The sequence below is a fragment of the Ceratocystis lukuohia genome (genome assembly GCF_044167205.1).
Source record: "Ceratocystis lukuohia strain C4212 chromosome Unknown Supercontig4_pilon, whole genome shotgun sequence".
NCBI classification, from domain to species: domain Eukaryota; kingdom Fungi; phylum Ascomycota; class Sordariomycetes; order Microascales; family Ceratocystidaceae; genus Ceratocystis; species Ceratocystis lukuohia.
The window spans coordinates 1,798,965-1,820,911 of record NW_027263523.1 but is presented as its reverse complement, the minus strand read 5'-3'; the positions used below and the strand labels follow the sequence as shown (position 1 = coordinate 1,820,911).

Here is a 21,947-nt window from a genome sequence, read left to right as displayed (position 1 = left end):
ACATCGTTTGATCTCAGTGATTCCCGCAGACGTTAATTATTATTCAAGCTCAAGTTTAAGATAGCCTGAGGACAAAACGTCGGAGGGGAGAGAGGGCTAAACAAACTTTAAACAAGCCAAGCGTTACTAACATGATGAACAGTACAGACAAATAAATGGTATGATTAATGCAGAAATAAACAGACATGGCGCTGAAGGGACACGCAATCCATGTCAAAAAAGCTTCCACCCCATAGGAACAAGAAGAAAAAAGAAATAAGACACAGTCTCTCAATGAGATGGAACAAACAAATAAAACACCCATCCAGTCAAACTTCCTGTCGGCCTCATGTTCTCCTTACTGGCTCGATATCAATTGGCCCTGGGTATCTTCAATATCGCCAATGACATCATTGAATACACTGGTCAGGTCCTCTAGTACCTTAATTCTATTCCACTCGCCGCGCGTGCGCCATATCTCGTCCATCAGCTCACGGCCAATTTGCTCCAATTGCTCAATTGTGCAGCCTGATGTGCGTTCCGTGATCTGAGCTAGGAGTCTATCGACCTGTGCCTGGGACGGCCTAACAGCACTTTGCGACAGCACGGTGGAATTACCCACACTACTAGTGTTGGCACTGGCGTCGGCGCCTGGATCACAACCGATATCCCGGCTAGTATGTGTAGGACTGCCAGCAGTGAGACGGTTCATTGACAAGGCAGATTGATTGCCAAGGACCGAGGGGCTGCCATCAAAGGCATCTGACATGGGCTGCGTATCGGGTAACTCATCAACACGAATGCCACTAGCTCCATGCGGCACGGGAGCGACCTTTGTTGCTTCATCGCCATTTGGTAGACTTGATGCTATTGCACCATCCCTCGTTGGGGGCGAAGCTGTCGACGCTTTTTGAGACAAGGGCAGACTCTTCATTGCTGTGGAGGGAGGGACAGATGTAGAAGGTGTGTTGATCAAGACATTCCCAACCGAGATGTTAGACTCTTCCATTCCCCCCATGGGCGTGTCTTCTTGCGCGCTTGTAAAAACTGCGGTTTCGGTACTGTCACAAGCCTCGGGAGGGTCAATCAACTGGAATCTTGCTGTTGTTCTGATACCAGGGATTTGCTCTCCCAATGTTACCGGGCCAGCAACATCGCTGTCTTCATTAACAGTCGCGGCAGGCTTGGTGGCAACTGCAGCTTCCTGGAGGGCCTTCTTTTTCCTTAGCCTTTCCTCAGCTTCCCGAGCACGGGCTAGCTGTCGCTGATATAGAGACTCCCAATCAACTTGGCTTGTAGACTCGATAGTCGCAACATCGACCTCAACGTTGCTTACAAGCTCATTAGCTTTGAGTGTGCGCTCCTTATCTCCAATGTTGCGTGAATCCTTGGCTAGAGTGCGGATATCAAAAAGGAAATCCCCCGGGCGGGCATAAAAGCCGTTTGATAGACGCTCCTCAATCGTTGTAGTCTCTAGGTTGTAGTAGATCTTGTTGGTTTCATTATCATGTAGTACGTCAACGCCGTATTTGTCCTTGACAATTTTAAACCGTTTCTGCTCCGGTGGAATCTCATCAATATCGGCAGATACGAGTTCCGGATCCAATTGATTGTACAGGTGATGTAATTGCGAGAACGGAATAACGGGCTGGCGGAACTTGCGATATCGTCGGTTGATCTGGTCCATGATAGGCTGTAGTAGAACCTTAAGTTGGTTCAGTAGTTGACGGTCTCGTTTCAGCAAAGCCTTGATCTCATCTTTTGATGGTTCCCGAGGTGGTGGGGGGGGAGCCACAGGTAGAGTCTCGAGCACGCGCTTGCGGCGGTTCTCGGGGTTCGGAAACTCGGTGGGTTCCTTCAAAACAAGCGACGTTACCGACTCAAAGAACGTCCGTCGCTTTGCATTGCTTGGCCGGGCAATACCGACGATGTTCTTTTGTGTGAAGCTAAATAGATCTTTTATCAGAGCAGGAGGAAGATCTTTTCTGTTGCAATCCGCCGTGGCTAACAATAAGACAGGATCCGAAGCTGGAATAGTCTTGAGCATAGTTCGGAAGGTGAGATAAGCCAGTGTGTTCTCTATAGAAGCAAACCACACTTCGACATTCGGGATGAATATAACGCTAGGCTTGTGCCGGCGAATTTCTGTGAACTGGGAAACAATGACCTGTTCCATGGAACGGCCATCTGCTAGCAGGGAAGCAAAGTCGAACGTCTGAACATGGACGCCCTCAAGGTAATGAAGCAGTGCTTGAGCCAAATACGTCTGTCCCATGCCAAACTCACCATGGATGAGCAACCTGGGACGGAACACGCGCGAGCGCTCAAACTCTTGGTGTAAGTTCTCACGTCCAAAGCCATGATCGGCGTCATCATGCTGCTCATACATGGCTTCCTCCAAGGCTGTAGTTTTTTTTTTACGAGGTAGACAGGCGTCCAATGCGGATTTAATGGTACAAAGCTGGTCCTGAAGAAGAGGTGCAATTGAAACTGGAAGAGGTGTCGCAACAGAAGAAGCCGATCGCTCTGACGAAGGAATCATGTCCTTGATTGAGATCATAAAATCCGTCGCATGAACATTAATTTTGTCAGCATCAACGATGAGCTTCTCTTTCGACGCATAAATTTGAGGGTATGCGCGTTGGATCGAATTCAAGGCCGCCTCAGTACATAGAGCTCGAAGGTCGGCACCTCCATAGCCTTTAGTGCTTTCGGCAAGCTTGTCTTTGAAGCTATCAGCCAACCCCCAATCTTTAGTGTGGATATCAAGAATCGATCTCCGAGCAGCAAGGTCAGGAAGAGGGAAATAGAACTCGCGGTCAAAACGACCCGGACGGCGAAGCGCAGGATCAATATTGTCAGGCCTGTTGGTGGCACCAATAACAATGACTTGACCACGGCCATCCATTCCATCCATCAATGCCAAAAGAGTTGATACGATAGAGGCATGAATTTGCTCCTGCTTGCTAGATCTCACCGGTGCTAAACCGTCAATTTCATCAAAAAATATGATGCTAGGCTGCGTACGACGAGCCTCTTCGAAAAGCAGACGCAACTGTTTTTCGGCCTCACCCACCCACTTGGAGAGGGCATCTGCACCTTTACGCATGTAGAATGAAATCTTTTTGCCGCCTGAGGTAACAGAGTTGGATAAGGCGCGAGCAAGGAGTGTCTTACCCGTTCCGGGAGGACCATGAAAAAGTACACCTCTAGGAGGTGTTACGTGGAAGCGTTGGAAGAGTTCAGGGTACAACAGGGGGAGCTGCACCATTTCTTTCAGTTTATCAATATGCCCCTCAAGACCTCCGACTTTGCTGAAATCAACACTCAGGTCAACCCCCAATGGATCAGCATCAGCTAGGGCTTTGTGGTTCTTGAGTTTGCCCACATTGGGTGCTGCACCAGCCAGATCACCACCGCCAGCGCCACCAAGAAGGCCGCCAGCCGACCCGGATGCAACACCGACATTCCCCGCATCATTGGAGCGTTGACCCATCTCGTCGTCGCTACTGTCTGAGTCGACACCACCTGTTGCACCAGTACCCCATGGGCCGCTGAGCAAGGCACCGCCAGCAGTGGCTCCACCAAATGGGCCATACGTGGTGTTCAAAGGACGCTCCCATGTGGCGCCGGCACCTGTACGGCCACCTCTGCGGCGAGCAGGGGCGGGCGCTGGATCATCGGCTTCATCTTCCTCCATAGCTACCGTGTTAAGGGGGGCCATAAAGTAAGAACCAGCAGGCTTAGCAGCGGCCCGTCTGCGTTTGGAAGGTTCGTCATAGATGATCGACGGGGAGCGTTGTCGTCTACGCCGGCGAGAAGACCTATTCCCCTTTGTGAGCTCATGGAGTTCTTCAGCAAGCTCATCTTGGTCTAAATCTTCCTCGCCAGATCCATCAGAAGTTTGAGACGGCTTTGTTTTACCAGGGGGCCTGCCTCTCCGTCTAGGCATAGGAGATTCAGTTTCTTCATCACCATCCTCATCATGTGACTTTTCCTTCTCATCGCTATCCGAGTTATCGCCCCCCGATTCATCATCGTTAGGTTCAAAGTCGCTGCCTGCATCAGCTTTTTTCTTAGCTCTGCGGGTAAGCCGTCGTGACCGACTGGCGGTCTCCGTGCTTCTTTTAGTATCCATATCAATGTCATCATCCTCTTCATCGGCAATGGCAGCAGCGCGTCGACCACGCAGCCTGCGCTTCACCGGAATATCGTCATCATCCTCTTCATCGTCATCATCTGCCTTAGGCGCAGCTTCTTCAGGCTTTGCTTTATCTCGATCATCGCTCGGATTAACATTCGCGTTTATGTCTTCCATGATCGGATTAGAGTTGGGGATTTCAGTTTCATCGTCAACGACCACAGGATCACTATCCGGAATGGTGTCGTTATAGTTGGGAACTTTCATCCCCTTCATGCCACGAGCAGATCGAGTGGGTCGTCCCATTTCAGTCACGTCAATGCTGGTAGAAATAACAGTATGACTAGATCCTGGGCGCTGGTTCGTGTCGTCTTTCGGTTCTTCACTACGAGCTCTAGTGTCCCGTGCAGAAGTTGCGAGTTGTCTGGCCAATTTTCCAGGAGATACTTTGAGCCGCACGATGTAAGACCTCGGCGCGTTGGTTGGGGTTTTAGATCTATCGGACTGATCGTCTGAGTCGTCTTCAAGGCCAGCGCCAGATTCTTCTTCTTCAGCAGCTAAACCTTCGTCCGAGTTATCACTAGATTCAATCCAGTTATGTTCTGCAGCGGCAGCTTTGCGCGTACGGCGACCTGCTTTATTGAGAGGGGTGTTGTCTTCAGATTCACTAGATTCGTTATCTTCAATGAAATCTTCAGAATCGCTATCAAGACTTTCTTCGTCTTCAATATCTGATCCGTGATAGCCTCCTCTGGGGCGCTTGGAGCGAGCGTGTCGATTGTTTTGACCCTTGCGGTTCTTCCTTCTAGTTCGTCGTGGGCTGCTGTCAGGCACAGGCTCGAAGTTCTCGTCGTTAGAATCCGACTCGTTCGGATCGAATTCTTCAAATTTTCGCTTGCTGTTCATGATTTGAGGGCCAGTACCAAAATGTGAATTCTAGCTTTGCACAGCTAGAAGGCAGAGCGGTGGTAGACGACCAGGTCTTGCGTTTATTCAACAAGCAATATCACACACATGGGGTTCGGTTTTGTCTTATGTTTGCAGGCAACAACAGGTCAATGGAGAAATTTATGACGTCGTCGAGTGAAAATGGAAGAGCGTTGTTATCGGGCGTCTATACAGTAAGTCATAGTTAGCTCAGGCCCATATGCAGTATGCAACCAGGCAATCGATATCTGATGGCACGTGCAAACAAATATATGCATGTACAAGCTGCGGGTTACGACCTAAGTGAGGGTATAGATGCGGTGCCCACCGGGGTTGATAAAGAAGAGGAACATGTGAGTTCAAAGACAATACTATGGCAGTACCATCCATATAACGACAAAGCTGAGGTATTATGAAGAAATCAAGAGTACCTACAAGATAGGAGTATAGTTACAGGTAGTCTTGAGGACGGCTGTAGCCTATCCAAGTGACGCGAAGCGCAATGCAGCAGCTAGTGTACCTTGCGCAAAAAAAAAATGAATAGTGCACACAATGCACAGCGCAAAGCAAGCTGACTTTGTTCTGGTGTGTGACAAGACACCAAGCAACAATTAGTGCGTTGCTGGGCTAGTAAAAGCAAGAAAAAAGAAACAAGCTTCGTCACAAAGGCAAATTCTGTGCACCGGGAAATCAAGGTTCGGCCTGGAGAAAATAAAGGAAGAGGGAAGAGAATATGGAAGTGGAATCTGGTCGGACTCCTTTCAGAATAAGTTAACCAGTGTCTTCTGTCTATCTCAAACAGAACCTAGCTGAAACAAGCAAGGCAAGAAGAAGTCGCGTCAAGAATTACCTATCGTGAACAATCGACAGTGGACCTGCTGTCACGTGACTTGGAGCTCAGGGACACATGCGTTTTTATTGGCTAGAACGCCCTGCTTTGTCAGCTTTATTTTCTTATATTGGTGTTTACCCGCGTAAACAGCCCCTAGCTCATGTATTTTTCCATGGCCACCTCAGCAGCCCCATTTGACGGGGTCGTGATACAGGTTTGCAAGCCAATAGCTTAAGCATGTAAGTCGCAACTAGATGCTTGGTCAATCTACGTCAACGAGCTTCATACTGCTAATGCGCCAAGCAGAATTGCATTCCATGATATAGGAAAAACCTCACATGAATCGCACCACATGAGTCGCGTAAGTTTGGCGCGTCACATAATGCCATTAATGTGTACTGCATCACAAATGCGTTGTTGTTACTCCAGAAACTACTTATGTCCTGAATCACTTTGATCTTGCTGCTTTGTGATTTTTTGATGAGCCTTGCGTTATTCGCGATAGCTCCTTTCAAGGCGGCAAATTCAGCCCTACTATTTTTCCCTCTCAGATCCGGCAACTAGGTCGGGCCTTCCAAGCATTGAAAGTGGGGCACAATCAAGTCGCCTTACTGTGGCTCATAAGATTTTTATGGGGTTGGCTTTTCTAGGGTTATACTGTATTTTTATTTTAGACCTGTAGGGTTAATGGGATATCAAATATAGCTCTTCAGCATGATGAAAACTTGAATTTATAGGTATTAGGGCTCACATTCACTCGCGGGGTCCCTGCTTCTGTGAATGGTGAGCTGCTAGTCATGGTCTTGAAGCACTCCGCCTAGATGTATCTACTCTAGAGAGCAGCTTAGTAGGATGACTCTGCTTAATCAGGGTAGTTAGGAGTTGCCAGCTTTGAGGGACACGCACTAGTATGCCTTGTCTTCTCAAATAGTACGACATGGTGAAGTTAAAGAAAGTCTATTATACATCCAACAGTTTGCTGGCTATATATCTATGTATGCAGTAGGCAAACATGCTATCATCTATTATAATGTGACAGTGGATCTCCCCCATGTACGAAGCGGCAACTTTAAAGTGGGGCAAGAGTTAAGCTTTCGACATCTCAGTAACTTCACCATCAACCACACTGACTATAGCCTTCTCGTCTCTAATTTCTGATAACAACTTCATTAGGCTGCAGCTAAAGTTTCAATCAATATCGCTTCACATTAGGCTCTGCCTGCTGTTCATTGTCTACCATGATGACCCCCTCACCCTATCGCACCCTTTACCATGCCGGTGCCCTGCCATCACGGCTCGTTTCAGCCGCCTCTCGGCCCATGACTATGGCTCCACCGGTCATGGCCCCAGCTGTCACGCAGTGCAACTTCTCTGTATTAAACCGACCGCCACCAAACTATCCCGGGCATATCCCACTTACGCGCTGGGAGCGAGCGGCACTAGCTGTGTCCTCAGGCATCACAACTTTCCTAGATCCAGCACATCGTAACGGTAAGGCTCCCATGTCACGCATAACTCGCAAATAAACCTTGCTAAATATATAACAGACATGCTGTGTGCTTTTGGCGAAACTACTGTTACCCCATACTTTATTTACCGCCTACGTGACGTCATGCTGGCTGATCCCACTGGCCGGCGCATTCTGCGTGACCGGCCACGCATTACTGCTGCTTCACTAGATCTTGACCGACTGCGTATGCTACCATCAAATACTGTCGGCCGCACATATGTATCATGGCTAGACCGCGAGGGTGTATCGCCTGACACACGGGTGAATGTCAAGTATATCGATGATGCAGAGTGCGCATATGTATTCCAGCGATACCGCGAAAGCCACGACTTTTTGCACACTTTGACCGGCCTGCCAATTGTGCGGGAGGGCGAGATCGCACTTAAGGCGTTTGAGTTTATGAACACTCTAATTCCCATGACAGGACTCAGCACACTTAGCTATTTTACAGTCAAGGCAGACCAGCGTGCGCGCTTGCGCCAGATTTACATGCCGTGGGCGTTGCGCAATGGCTTGCGTGCGAAGGAGGTTATCAACGTATACTGGGAAGAATGGCTAGAGAGAGATGTCAACGAACTACGAAAGGAACTTGGCATTGAGCTACCACCAGATATGCGAACGCTGCGGAAGAAAGAAAAGGAAGGAAAAAAAATGGCAGGGAAAGTAATAGTATAGAGCAGAATGCCTGCTTATTTCTAGGTCATAGGTTTAGTTGGTATCTCATATTATGAAACTGGCGGCTTCACGATTTTTCTTGTCTCAAAAAACAAACTCACAAAGTGCCTTTTTACTATGCTAAATATGCACAGTCTTCCCCTTGGATCGGTAACTCCCTCCGCCACGCTCCTAAAAGTCTAGGTCATCATCCAAATCCCAGCCCTTGCGCGTCACTACAATCTTCTCTTGCTCCTGTGCCTCAGATACGGCGTTCAACAACTGCTTCAGCTCGGCTTCGGTCACCTTCTGGCGCAACTGGCCAGTCTGTGCTAGCGTCATCAAGCGGTCCTCAATCTGGGTAGCCCGCGCCTCATTGACCAGTCGAATGCGACCAAGCCGGTCAGCAGCTTCAGGGTGTAAGATCTGGTTAAGCATTGACTGACGAGCATCTGCGACTGCAGAGTGTTAGCCAGGGCGTTTATTAATAGATAGCGAGTTTGGATTTAGCGCAAGTAGTGTTAACGCCAGCTGCTATGATATAGGGCTACGTACTGTCTTGTTGCCTGTCGAGGTAGTATACGGGTTAGTATTGTGCCGTCCGTCGTCTTCAGTGTCCTCACTACAGGGTAGTCTTCTTCCTTGATCTTGCTACATACCTCTGCTGATCTGACTTTTGCTTTGCATCGCTGCTTGAAGCGGCCCCTTTGGCACGGAGCTCGTTCATGCGAGCAGCGCGGATCTATGCCGTTGTTGAAATTTTCATCAGTCACAAGCCCAACTGTTGTTCATTGGAAAATGCCGGCCACTTCATGGCAGAACTTACCTGAGCAAGTTCGGCGTCTTCCATTGATGATATTGTATGTTCTGGGACGTATAATCGAGATAAATTCGTGATTCTAAAGCAAATGGTTCCTGAAGCACTGTAGAAATGGCTTCAATGACGCTGCCCCATGACAAAAGGCACCAAAGAGGGGCATTAGACTACCATAAGCAGAATGGTCACAGCATCACTATTTATTAGGGTATATGACCCTAGAACCTACCGCCTTGTCATAAGCTTAAAGGCTCCTCCCTTGCTTGTTTTGTTATTGCTGGATTGGCAAATCCGCCCATATCTAGTCCGGCATTTCGTCAAGCTGTCCATCGCTTCTAGCTTCTAGCTTCTAGCTTTTAGCTGCTAGCTATTCTCTTTTCAAGCTTGCTGTGACAGCGTGCCCTAGGTAACTCCTCTGCTCTAATGAGCTACCCTATACAAGTTCCTCGCACACCGCCCAAACGATCCCACCCCGCCATGTCACACCCGCGTGATAACCGTGTGTCTTTCCAGGTGCGCGATGGTTACGGTCGTCAACAGCAGCAGGAGCAACAGGATGTAGTTCTGTCTGAGGCACAAAAGATTACTGAAGATCAGCGCGCCGAGATTGCCCAGGCCGTAAGTAGCTACCATGAAGTTTGACAAAAGCAATGCGCTTTGTATTAGACCGGTAAATTGTTCATGGCTAACCTCAACTTCCTCTTTGACTTGTAGTTTGATCTATTTGACCAGGACCATGACGGTTTCCTCGACTTCCACGAATTCAAATTTGGCCTAAAAACCCTCGGTTTCGACCTTCAAAAGGCGCGTGTTTACGATTTGTTGACCACCAAAGGCGTCGCGCCACCATGGCATCCACAGAATGAACCATGTCCCGGGCCTAGTCTACGCATCACATCACCCGTCTTCGAAGAAGTAGCCGGTACACTTATGGCCAGCCGCGACCCGCGTGAGGATCTTGGCCGTGCCTTTGACCTGTTTGATGTTGACGGCGACGGCGTCATCTCACTTGACGACTTGCGCCAAGTTAACAAGTCAATCAAGCAAGGCACTTCAGCTTCTGAATCAGATATGGCCAATATGATTTCGCAGGCAGATCTCACGGGCAAGGGTGGTGTGAATCGCGATGAGTTCATAGACATGATGGTTGCGGCCAAGCGCCGGCGAGGCTATGGAAAATGACGGGACTAAAGGTTGGTTGGAGTTATTATGGACTCTGTCAAAGTTAGGGTACGGTATACTACTATCGGTATAGCATAATACTGCAATTTGGAGTTTCTATCTCTTTGTTTTACATTAACAAGCACTTTCTTTTTTCCATACAGTCAAGATTCTTGGCCTCCATACCTGCTTATAGGAAGATGCCAACCAAGTACAAGGGTGAATTAGTAAATCTATGCTGGCTCTGCTTTTTGATAGATGCCAGCTTGTTCTTGGCATAGAAATATAACTAGCTCTATATCTGTCTCCTACAAACGTTGTTTTACAGGCTGAGGCCATAACAGCCTAGTTCTTTCAAGGTCCAAACTCTAGATATTTTTGTAACTATGTACTACGAGCTGTAAGAGTTGCTAGCCTGGTTGTATTTAGTTCTGTCGCCGCTGAACTGGTTGGTTGCCACCTCATCTCCGTTCATTACGCTCTCTGACCCGCTCTTTGAACACGTCTAACTTGCGTTGAACCATGTCACGCTGCTTGTACAGCGATACCTTCTGGCTTTCAAGAATGGTGATTTGCTCTTCAAGAGAGGACTCACGGCGCTGTGCGAGCTTCTATAGCTATAGTTAGTAGTGGCAATGGTAGAAATAGAGATGTAGGGGAAAAGAGAAAAGAAAAACTGTAGAGACCAAACTCACTTCGTTCACTTGCTGCTGCTCTTTAAGTCCAGCGCCTATCAAAGTACTTGAGATAATCACCACTGCTGCACCAACAGCGAGCACACGCGCACGCATGCGCTGTGCTGGAGTAAAATTCATTCCTAGCTGTGCCATATCTCAGCCTATCTTGCAGCAACTCAGTCTTAGCGGGCAGGCACTGCCTTGGAATTGAACTTTCCTCTGACGAATCCTTGGACACTGAAGCGAAACAGAGGGGGGTCAGGCAAACAAGTGAGTTCGCCGTATAAATATAGACCCAGCTTCACACCCAGTACTCGCGCCACACAACAGCTGCACGATCTTGGCCGTGAAGTTGGTCTGACGTACTAAAGAGCCAGTGTGTGGACCGCCGGGAACTTGTGAGGGAATGTCTACAAGACACCGCAGAGTCACTACGAGGGCGGGAGTGAGCACAACGGCTGGATTTTCGGTGTTTAATCCGATGACTAACAGTTCTGTATTTGGGCGAGTCCAAGTCTGGGCTTTTTGACAAGTCTTCTTTTATGATCTCTTCGTCGGCCTTTTCGCTTGTCTTTTCAACAAAACTTTCTATAGATTTCTCGGCCCACTCGGAATCTCGTTCGGAATGGCTGACCCTTAAGTCACGAAGCTCAATGGGGTTAGAAAGTGAAGCTGTGCTGGTAACGGTGGCACTAGAAAGACGCTGAGGGGCAGCTACACCAAGGTAGGATAGTGGCGGCACGAGGCGAGAATTTAACGAAAAAAAGGTGCGTGCCACAAATGAAGAGGAAGTCGCTGTAGTGGCGGCGACGGCAGCTGCTTCAGTCGCGGATTGAGGCTGTGAGGTTGATGATGACTGAGTTGTGTTATTGTTGCGATTGCCGCTTGGCCGTGCTGGCTCTGTGGAACATCTTAGTAAGCCAAATGCTGAGGCCATGGCTTTTTCAAGGAAGGAGGGAGGGGCTAGTTTTGCGGGAAGGGGCGATATTTGGTGGATTTGTCTATTAAAGGGTAGTTGCCTCTGAGCCCTAAATAGTGTTGATTAGATTAACGGCGATGAAGTAAAAGAGTATTTTGTAGATTTGAAGTCATCGAGATGAAATAAAGACAAATTGTTTTGCTTTTTCTTCTTTAAACAAATGCAAGTTGCTGATTAGCCTGGTTGATATACACAGAAAAAAGTTCCTAAGCGCAGGAGTAGGGAGGAAAAAAGAGCTCAGGCCTACGGTACATGTGGTGAGGAGAAGAACGCGGGGTTAACGCCCAAGAAAGGAGCAACTCCAAAGTTAAAAGATGCCAAACAAAAAGAACGTGATCAGAGGCTATCAAATGCTAGGCATGAAACAAGAGTATTAGTGTTTGGCAACAGGGCCCCTCCCATTTTGGTTATTTCCTTCGTATTTCATTCTTCGGAGTTTACAGGCTTTGGATGAGGAGGTGGCTGTACTAATTTTTTCATGACGTTCTTGCCATCTTTTTTAGAGGCTGACAAGATGTTGGAGACTAGGGAACTAGGGACACATCCAAGTCTGGCCTTGGTTAACACGTTAACACTTGGTTTCATTTCTCTCTTTTTTCCCTTCCTTTTTCTTTTCTCTCTTATTCATCCATTTCTGGTCCTGTGACAAGCTTTTTCGAACTTGTTTGATCGCTATCCGCTAACAGTTGATCAGCTACTTCTTTGGCCTTGTTTCATGTACTTGGTGTTTCTAATTATAGTCTCAGCCTTCTCCGCTTCACCCCAGTCCTTATGCCTACCCCTAGGCTCTTTATCATCCGCCATGGCGAAACAGAGTGGTCACTGGACGGCCGCCACACAAGCCACACCGACATTCCCTTGACTCCCAACGGTGAAAAGCGGGTACGTGCTACGGGAAGGGCCCTCGTGGGTCGCGACCGCCTGATTGTGCCGAATAATTTGGCACACATGTAAGTAGTTGAGGCTCATTAACACAGGCCGTATGTTACACAATAATGAAGGCCTGATAGCGTTATTTTTTGTCCTGAATTTCAGCATTGTACTAGGTCATCTGACTCTCTATCTAGATACGTCTCACCTCGTCGTCGTGCTCAGCGAACTTTTGAGCTCCTCAATGTGGGCTCCAATGAATCGCTTCCGTGGTTGCAACATGGTATACAAGACGAGGAGAGGGATGACCTCGACTGCAAGGCCAAGATAGAGGTCACGTCAGATGTACGTGAGTGGGACTATGGCGACTACGAAGGAATCACGAGCAAGCAAATTAGGGAACAGCGGGAGAAGGAAGGTATCCCAGGGCAGTGGGATATATGGGCGGATGGGTGTCCGGGTGGAGAGTAAGTGTAGATATATATATATGCGGACAGGCTGTGGTCTCTAGGAAAGAAATAATTTATCCACTAACCCCCCCCCCCCCCCTCTTCTAGAAGCCCGCATGACATTACCAGTCGCTTGGATCGATTAATTACTGAGATTCGCGACAAATGGCACAAACCCGCAATGCAATCCCAGTGTCAAAATATCCCGGCCGGCGATGTACTCATTGTTGCCCATGGCCACATTCTGCGAGCCCTTGCTATGCGCTGGGTAGGCGCTGAACTCGAGGCTGGCCCAGCATTCATCCTCCAAGCAGGCGGTGTAGGAACTTTGAGGTAAGTAGTTATGAACTAAACTAGAGGACATACACTGACTCGAGGTCTAAGCTACGAACACGATAACATCCACGAGCCTGCCATCCTACTCGGCAGCGCATTCACTGTTGAGTAGTGCGAGTAAGGTAATAATAGAGAAACTCGGGCCCAAGTTCTCCCCAAGGCCAAAGGCTTTCACAGCCCAATAATAAAAGGATCTTTCCTGATCTCCCTTTCCCTTTCCCTTTCCCATTTTGTCCTCTCTTTTTCGCCTTTGCACCGGCCATACCGAGTCAGTCTAAACTGCATATTGAGAATACTTATGGCCTGTGCCCAAACCCCTGTTAATATGCGGCTTTCCACATGCCGGATATTTGTTGGTTCGAGGATGGGGCATTCAGTGGTCTACCCAGTACTACGTGATGTAATCAAGAGGCAAGGTGACCTAAGATACGGAATAGGGTAGAAGGGGGTGGGGGGAGTTGGAAACAGGAGGGGTGCCTGATAGGAGGTAGAACGAGAAATGACGAAGGTATATCTTGTGCATCAAATCAAGATGGCCCGATGAAACGGCGGGCTCAAACCAAGAGAGGAAAGTAAAGAAGCTAAGCTAGGCCTATGGCGGTCCTTAAATAGACATTGTTCTCTGCTGACTTCTAGAGCCACGAAAGTGATGCAATAGTGCAGTGAGTACAACAGTGGCTGCAAACCTCGGCACTAGTGTAATGTTCCACAAAGCGCCGTAAGAGACTAACCCTGGCTAATTGAGTTAGCTTGAAGGAGATGTCCGGTGGATTGAGAAGTAGACAAGGAAGCAGTAGCTGCACAGTGGGCTGGGTTGGACTGAGGGGAAATCTCTCCTTCTCTCTCTCTCTCGCCTTTTCTTCAAGCCCCGGTCTCTCTTTTGGGCAACAAGGATTCTGAGCTCTAGACCACTGAATGACGGGTATCCATGGGTTTGAGGTAGACCAAGCGCCCGTGCCACTCTAGCGTTTGTCCGCGTGATATCCGCGGTCGTGAGACAAGATAGGATGTTCCCTGCTTGTCAGTTAATAAGGAGAGAAATGGAGAGGAAAAAATGAATAGGATCAAGTAAACGAAAAATTAGACGGAAAAAAAAGGCGCAAAGGCCAATAAATGCTCAAGGCCCCCTTCTTTTCTTGTCCGCTCCGCTGCAGTCACCGGCTCCGATGGATTGAGAGCAGGGAAGAGAAGGGAAGGAAGGGGAAAACTAGCAACTACCCTGAGCTGGTTTTGGCCTGACCGAGCTTAGGCTGGCCTGAGCTGGAAGGCGGAGGCGCGTGGGGTTTGAAAACGAGAAAGGGGTTTCTGAGAGAGCAGGTGTAGAGGAAGAGGAAGAGGAGGAAGAAGAAGAAGAAGAAGATGAAGAAAAGAAGAAGAAGAGGGGTGGAAGTGAGAAAAGTGAGTGGATAGAAAGGGCATGGATATAATGGAACACACGGCATGAACAACAGATGAACAACAAACAACATAAAAAGGGTAGTTGCCTGGAAGACTCGAGCGTCTTATTTTTTACTCGAGGGCTTTTGTGGAGACACTAAAGCGCTGGGCCAAATTGTGAGGGGAGAAGGAGAAGAGGAGGAAACGGCCTAGCCTAGCATATGGCAATAATAAAGAAGCAATGCAGGTATTTTTGGGGCTCTTAACAAGCCACTCACTCGGCTGGAAGCGTGGTCCTTGAGGCCGTGGTCGGAAAAGAAAAATCATCTGGGTCTACTTGAGCCCGCCGAAAGCTGCAAACAAGCAAGGAAAGCCCGGCATTGGCGATTCTTTCAGGATCAACATTAGTCCTTGTGGACGAGGGGGGGGGGGGCTTAACAACACTGCTAAGAGCCTGCTAGAGAGACGGAAGGCGCCTTCTTCACCGCCAGATTTGATCGATGCCACGCCACAGCTGATGAATCCTAGCACCATCCTCACTAGGCTTGCTTTCCTCTGTTATTATAAGTACAGAAACGAATATTAGGCTATAAAAAAGCGAGCCGCCAAGAGCATAGGAAGAAGAAAGAAAGGGAAATGCAAGCGAGAGAGACGAGCAAAAAAGACCACGTCGACGTGCAGATGGTCATCACAGCGGGCTTCACGTGACGGAGGGAAAAAAGAAGCGGAAAGCACAAACAGGTCGATCGGCATATAGTCACTAGAGAAGATAGGAACATGAAATAAAACTATAGTATAAAGACAGGAAGAAGAAAAAAAAAGTCATAACATCATGAGCACTTTCAGGGGAGGGGTGATTAGGGGATGACAAGGAAGGAGGGTATGGAGGGTTGGAGGGAAAGGAAGCCGAACAGATACAAAAGGCTCTCTATCAACAAGTGAAGAGGCCAACAAACAAAAGCATGGCATAGATAAAAATACCGAGACTCAAAAAAAATCGTGAAGCGGATATTCTGAAAGGGTATGAAACAAACCGCATTGCCGCGAGGCAAGCCAATCTTTCTTAGCAGGAAAATGAGGGAGGGGAAAACAAGCAGAGATTAAAACAAAGAAAAAAAAACGGAAAAAGAAAATGCCACAAAATTAAAGCGAGAGACAGAGAGGGCGGTGAATGGCGAGCGGTAAACGATACGACATATGTATGTAGTCAAACTCACCGCAAGCCTCCCCTGCCCAGTCGATTCAGCATGCCGCGATCAACGCTCTTGTTGTTATCGTCCAGCAAGCTACTGACTTTCATGACCGATGACGGCGGTGCTGGTGGTGGAGACGGAGCAGGCGAACCTGATGAGTTGCTATGCGAGCCCGCCGCATAACCAAGAGTGGGCGGACCCATAGGGGGGAATGCTGATGGAGCAGTCGTAGGCGGTAGAGGGCCCATAGAAGGGGATCCGTGATGGCTCATACTTGCCGACGACATGCTAGGAGAGCCACGAGGAGCATAGAAACCAGGCTCTATACCTCCTGGCGGCCGTGGCTGGATACCGCTGCGTAGAGGACCAGCACGTGGATCAGCAGGGGGTGGTGGCATACGACGGTCGTGGCCTTCGGGGATATTGGGGCTGGTAGAGCGCTTATTATTGCGTGATGGAGAGAGGCTACCAGTAGAAGATGGGCCATTTTGAGTGTGGCGCATTCTATAAGCCGCTTCGTTGGGCGAGTAATATGAAGGGTGTTGCTGAGGCGGTTGCTGAGGCGGCTGCTGAGGCGGCTGCTGAGAGGGAGGCGGGGGACCTGTAGCGTTGGGGGGCCCATCAGGGCGAGAAGAGTTCTGGGGCGGGGACTGGTGTACCAACTGGCCGTAAGCACCAAACACAGGTGTACCAACAGGCACAGTACCCTGGAGGGCAGATATGTGCACAAAGGCGGCGTTGGTACCGGTGGACGAGACGGGCTGGAAGACACATTCTTGGTTCATGCGCGTGCAATTCATGCAGCGGCCACCAGGCGAGTTGGCATAGCCACTACAGCGGATCTGTGAGTCGTTGTTAGTGCTGTTATCCCAGTAGATGTTTTGATGTGTGTGTGCAGTGTGTGGGCTTGAAATGCTAGTAAGGCTGCCTTACCTTGCGCTTGCGGCAATAGCGGCATGCAATCGACGTGCGTTGTCTAGGGGGCTGGCCTTGGGGCTGAGGAGCCACCTGGGGCATGTTCGGCTGAGGTGGATAGTGACCAATGGGCATCACACCGGGAGAACCTTGATGTGTCTGTTGGTCCTGCTGCGCCGCCATGTGGTGGGGAGCAGGAATGGTATAGGGGCCACTTGGATAGCTAGGAGGAGCAGTGCTTGAGGGCGGAGGCGGCGTGCGTGAAGACTCCGGGTAGCCGTAGTTGGGATGTCTTTCCTGCTCATGTTGAGGGGGCTGATGCGTTGGCAACGGACCGTGGGGGTATGGTTGCCTGGGAGGGCCTGGGGGGCGATGTTGGTTCACAGCGGCGTATCCTGGCTGCTCTACCGGTGGTGCCGGGCCTGGTAGTCCTGGGCCTGATGCGGGGCGAGGCCCGTAAGGGCTTTGATCATATGGCCTTGTCATCTCACGCCCTTCAGCTTCAGAGCCATGTGGAGGACGCTGCTGGTACTGAGACATATTCCAAGACGACCGTGGGTTATGATCAGGATGGCGATGAAGGGGTACGGTGGGTGAGTGCACAGGCGAGTGGTGGGCGTTGGCATCTGCGCCAGATGGCAAAGGGCCATTGTTGGTGTTCAATAGAGATGAAAGCTCAGGCAAACGCGTAGAGACCCTGTATTTTTCCTCCGAGGTAGGAGCAGCGGAGGGCGATGGTTGATGGCGAGGATAGAGGCGGCGGTCAAAGGAGTCTCTGCCGCCTATCATGGCATCGGCATAAGACATGGCAGCGGAGAGAGGACGCAAAGAGAAGTAGAGGAAGAGACAGGTAGGTAAATAAATCCAAGCAGATGGTGGAAAAAAAAAGAAATATGCAAGCTGATAGACAGAGCTGCTTGCAAAGATGACAAAGGTATCCCAGGGCAGGCGTCGAATAACAAAGACTGATAGGAGGAATGAGACTGAAGATGTACTCAAGGGCAGATTGAATGAGCCTAACAGAACAAGTCCAAGTTGCTATTACTAGACAAAGAGATGGGACGAGACAGGCACGACGGGTACGGGTGCGTGTAAACAGGAAGGTGGGTGGGTGGGCATGCAAAAGAGGTAGTTGCAAGAAGAAAACGAAAAAAACGAGAACAAAAGAGAGAAGAGAAAGAAAGGAAGGCTCTTTCCAGATGGAGATGCAGAAAGGCGGACGGAGCAGAGAATAAATAGGCAGGAACCCAACTTGGGTTGGTTTTTTCTTTTTTAGTTGCGCACTTGCCCTTTCTTCTTATTCTTCTTCCTTCTCTTTGCAACGTGCTTGGTCTTCACGGGAAAGAGGGGCCTGGGGCCGAGTTTATACTTGTACGGAAAAGAAAACGGAAACTGCCCTTCCTGTTTCTTTGCTCTTTCTTTCCTTGTCAACCAACATCTTCGCATGGGGAGTCAATCCTTCCCTTCCCCTTGCCATGGCCCGGTCTGATCGCTTTTTTTTTATGCTATTTTATTGAGTATTTTATTGATTTTCTTGGCCTTAAGCCATTGATCGAATTGATCGATGCTACGAGCCACCCCCGGTATGAGACTAAGCCAATGGGAAAGCTTAGTCTGTTTGATCTCATTGCTGCTTTTAGCTGGGACAGAGTTAGGTTAGCCCTTGGCCATCTGGCTTCTTTTTTTATTTCCTTCTGAGCTCTCGGCTTTCCTCTTTCACAGTAACTCTTTCTTTTGCTTCTCCTCCTCCTCCCCCCTCCTCCTCGCCCACTCGCCCACTCGCCCACTCGCCCGTCCGCCTTGGCTCCTTCCTCCCAAGCACCAGGGAATAGAGACAACAAGGAAGCAATGCAGGAAGCAAGGCCCAGCCTCAAAGCCCAGGAAGACCTAGAGAAAAAAAACATGAGCACGTGAAGGGATCAAAGAGGGGTGTAGTTAGCAGTCAATGGACGCCCATACCCTATACTGGTCTAAGACGTCATTGATAAAATGCCTAATAAATCACAACCTACTCTGCCTTCCCTTTTGCTGGCTTGCTTTGCCCTCTCATCCCCCCTCTTCCCCTTGAAAATCAAGGGAACCAACCATCCATGTCTCGTGCCGACACCATGGGCTTCTCTCACAACCCAAGAGAGAAAAAAAAAAAAAAAAAAAAAAAAAAAAGAGCCGACCTAGGGGTAGAATAGAAAACAAGGGGGGAGGGGTCTACAAAAAGAGAACTTCACAGCATCACACCAACTTTTGCAAGTTGTCTAAATAAAACCAAAGCCATCAGTTTTAAATCAGCCACTGACCAAAAAAAGATGGTATCAGAAGAAAAAAAGCTGGTGTTATCTCTTTCTTGAGGGGAGCTCTATTGGAGCGTGACGTGCACTCTAGTGTGAGCCGTGTTTTTCGTTCAATCGTTTGTATAGCAGGACGAGAGATAGAATAATGACGTCGACGATGGAAGGGAGGAAGAAAGTCCCACGGCAGTATAGGCCTTGTTCCCTCCTTCTTGTTACAAAAGAGCCCCGTCTCTCCGGCGCTTCATAACCCGAACAAACATTTCCTCCCGGAAGAGCTTCCGCAGGAGAGTAAATGGGAAGCACAAGCAAAAATAAACGAGACAGAAGAAAATATTAAAAAAGAGACAAATTTATAAAATAAAAATAAAAATAAAAAAAAAAGAAGATAGAAACAACTACACAGTAATAAGTGAACCAATCAACATCTTTGAAGCCCCCCGTCCATAGTGCAACCCCTTCTCATTTTGGAAATGGGCTCGCAAGGAAACAGACCCAGGCACACTCTCAATCACAGGGGGCGGTGAGCAAATGGGATGCGACAGCAGCCGCTGATGTCATATAACCAGGGAGGGAGGGAAGGTGGGAACAGATGGGCGGGCTCGTGCTTGATTGTCTGCCCCTCGTTCTCCTCGCGTTTCAATAGAATAGCGAAGCAGAAGAATTCACCGCTTCTTCTGGTGTTCTTTGGTTCGTTTCTATTTCGTCTTATTGCCATTATTCTCCCGCCTTGCCCGTTGATCTGCCCCCACTGCGGCAACGAACCCGAGCCGGCCATGTGATATGCTTTTCCTTCTCTTCGCCTTGGTACCTATCTTCTTGTCATTCTGAGACCATGATTTTTTCGTTCTTGCTTTTCTCTTGATCAAGTTTCGGTCTCGGCCAATGTAGCAGCAATTACATGCCTTTCTTCATCCCCATTATTTTTCTTCGGGGCGTATGGCGGGTACAATATCAAAGCCATTAGATATCTGTTGTACTCACAACCAATACACGCACAACATGGAGCTGTTTATGTCTTCTACACGCCCCCCCCCCCCCTCCCCATCCCCTTCTACTCTTGCTTTCCTGCAGGCTTCCGAGGTGAACAAGAAAGTCAAACGGCCGTCAAGCCAAAGACAAAATGATTGGACCAGTCTACGAGAGACAAGATGACGTTAATAAAGATGGATTGGTTTATTTGAAATTACTTTTTTATATTATTGTCATTATGGCTTGCCAACTATTAGGCTCCAAACACAGAGTAAAACGGCTAGCGGCGCATATTTGACAAGATGTTTGGGCTGAGAAGAAGGAAAGGAAAGGAGGGGGGATACAATGCAGTGGCGGGGCAAATAGCTTGTTTTTTGTGTCTTTTATCTTTCCTTCTGCCTTGAGTTTTTGTTTTTTTTTTCTGTTTCTACCAAGTCCCTCTTGCTCTGTTTCCTAGCCTTGGCTCTTTAGCCCTCTTCTCCCCAATCAGCTTTTGTCTGCATACTACGTAGCTCTCACCAGCAAGTATCACAAGTTGGCTATGGCCTGTCCAGCGAATTTCTCCCTTGTTGTGTTTGGATTGCCAGGTGAGCCCGTGCTGTCCGGCTTCAGGCGACCGGGCTATTAGGCCCAGAGCCTTAACAAGTCACAGAGAAAAAAAAAGCAGATACAGCTGGTATTTTTCTAAACCCAGGCAGGCATTTTTACGGACTATCAAGAACTTGCAGCCTCCATGTTATAGGCAAAGCACCTGGAGAGAACAGGGTTAGTGTAAGCGACTACGTATCTAGGCATATATATACATGTAAGTTAGTTAGGGTAATTGCACATCTACCGCTTCCTTCTCTAACGTCATGCAGTTACCCATTGTGACTTTTTTGCCATCTTGTGACCTGGCTATCATTCAGGACTAGGCAACGAACCAAGTGCAACATATGTCTATTATATATATGTATGTACTTGCATATATGCACGGGTTGAACGCAGCAAGTACAATGTACTACTCACAAGGCCGCGCTCTTCCGTTGTGCAAGCTATATGTACGTAGACCGGCCAGCAAGCGCAGTTGCCCGTATCTCAACCACTCTTTTCTGCCTGAATTGTTTTGCGTCTTCCCAACAGCCTTGTCTTTCACTGGAAAAACGACGTCACTGGGCCAGGCTTGACTTAGGGCAACTGTTGGATTTGCAACCGCCTTATTACAATGAGCAATACTTTGCTTTGTCTTCTCCTGTGTCGTCCCTTCTCCTGTCGTGTCGTGTCATGTCGTACTGTGTTGTCTTGCATTGTCTTTTCTTGTCTCCGACCTTGGACTTTTCTTTCGGCCAGTTGCGATGCTAGGCAAGCTATTTGAACGCCTTGTCGCTCCCTTAGTGTTGTGGATATGTATGTATATACGTATGTATATATATATTTATATTCATTTACACATATTCTCCTTTGTAGCCTGTCGCACATATTGTACAAATCACAGGACCAAAAAGAAATAGATTCGTACTTCTTTTCTCCCGCGTTATTTTCCTAACTTTTATTTTCTCCTATTTGCTGGTTGTCTCCGAGCTGTCGCCTCTGTGACTGGTGAGATCTTACTACGCCTGATCATCTGTTTTCTCCCCTGAAGCTTGCTTGCTGAGTTTCTCCTTATCTGCACTCTGATGCAAGATTTGTAGCCACTTAAATAGCTTGAAGTTCGGAAAATGACGAAAGAGAAAAAGCAATGGGGGAGGAAACACCCATATCGCTCGCTTTAGTGATCACCCGACCTTGTAAAAACTGCCGTGGCCGCATAAATAGTAACGCACTAGGAAGGTCTCCCGAGATGGGACCTTGTTGTTGGCCGTCGTACACCTAGGTATTGGCTCTCGCTTACCTT

The 21,947-nt window shown here is 48.5% G+C and overlaps 7 protein-coding genes across 7 annotated transcripts; 3 read left to right on the top strand and 4 right to left on the bottom strand.

Annotated features, from left to right (window-relative positions):
- Positions 1-337: 337 nt before the first annotated feature.
- On the bottom strand, positions 338-5,026 carry HOO65_040466 (Tat-binding-like protein 7; the record flags this gene model as incomplete). Its single annotated transcript, XM_071000664.1, has 1 exon — positions 338-5,026. The coding sequence occupies one exon, from the start codon at positions 5,024-5,026 to the stop codon at positions 338-340; it is 4,689 nt and encodes a 1,562-aa protein (XP_070859309.1).
- A 2,091-nt stretch (positions 5,027-7,117) lies between these two features.
- Positions 7,118-8,064, top strand: HOO65_040465 (putative coenzymeQ biosynthesis protein; the record flags this gene model as incomplete). The annotated part of the gene is made up of 2 exons (XM_071002970.1): positions 7,118-7,370; positions 7,427-8,064. The coding sequence occupies 2 exons, from the start codon at positions 7,118-7,120 to the stop codon at positions 8,062-8,064; spliced, it is 891 nt and encodes a 296-aa protein (XP_070859308.1).
- A 171-nt stretch (positions 8,065-8,235) lies between these two features.
- Positions 8,236-8,893, bottom strand: HOO65_040464 (DNA-binding TFAR19-related protein; the record flags this gene model as incomplete). Its single annotated transcript, XM_071003030.1, has 4 exons — positions 8,236-8,501; positions 8,599-8,609; positions 8,703-8,785; positions 8,870-8,893. 4 exons carry the CDS (start codon positions 8,891-8,893, stop codon positions 8,236-8,238), a joined length of 384 nt encoding a protein of 127 aa, XP_070859307.1.
- A 390-nt stretch (positions 8,894-9,283) lies between these two features.
- HOO65_040463 (cell division control protein) lies at positions 9,284-10,042 on the top strand (the record flags this gene model as incomplete). Its single annotated transcript, XM_071003015.1, has 2 exons — positions 9,284-9,478; positions 9,575-10,042. 2 exons carry the CDS (start codon positions 9,284-9,286, stop codon positions 10,040-10,042), a joined length of 663 nt encoding a protein of 220 aa, XP_070859306.1.
- Positions 10,043-10,482: 440 nt separating this feature from the next.
- Positions 10,483-11,635, bottom strand: HOO65_040462 (uncharacterized protein; the record flags this gene model as incomplete). Its single annotated transcript, XM_071002895.1, has 3 exons — positions 10,483-10,632; positions 10,717-10,842; positions 11,189-11,635. 3 exons carry the CDS (start codon positions 11,633-11,635, stop codon positions 10,483-10,485), a joined length of 723 nt encoding a protein of 240 aa, XP_070859305.1.
- Positions 11,636-12,448: 813 nt separating this feature from the next.
- On the top strand, positions 12,449-13,444 carry HOO65_040461 (phosphoglycerate mutase; the record flags this gene model as incomplete). The annotated part of the gene is made up of 4 exons (XM_071002951.1): positions 12,449-12,627; positions 12,745-13,014; positions 13,126-13,329; positions 13,381-13,444. The coding sequence occupies 4 exons, from the start codon at positions 12,449-12,451 to the stop codon at positions 13,442-13,444; spliced, it is 717 nt and encodes a 238-aa protein (XP_070859304.1).
- A 2,478-nt stretch (positions 13,445-15,922) lies between these two features.
- HOO65_040460 (C6 transcription factor) lies at positions 15,923-17,624 on the bottom strand (the record flags this gene model as incomplete). The annotated part of the gene is made up of 2 exons (XM_071002744.1): positions 15,923-16,744; positions 16,836-17,624. 2 exons carry the CDS (start codon positions 17,622-17,624, stop codon positions 15,923-15,925), a joined length of 1,611 nt encoding a protein of 536 aa, XP_070859303.1.
- Between the last annotated feature and the right edge of the window lie 4,323 nt (positions 17,625-21,947).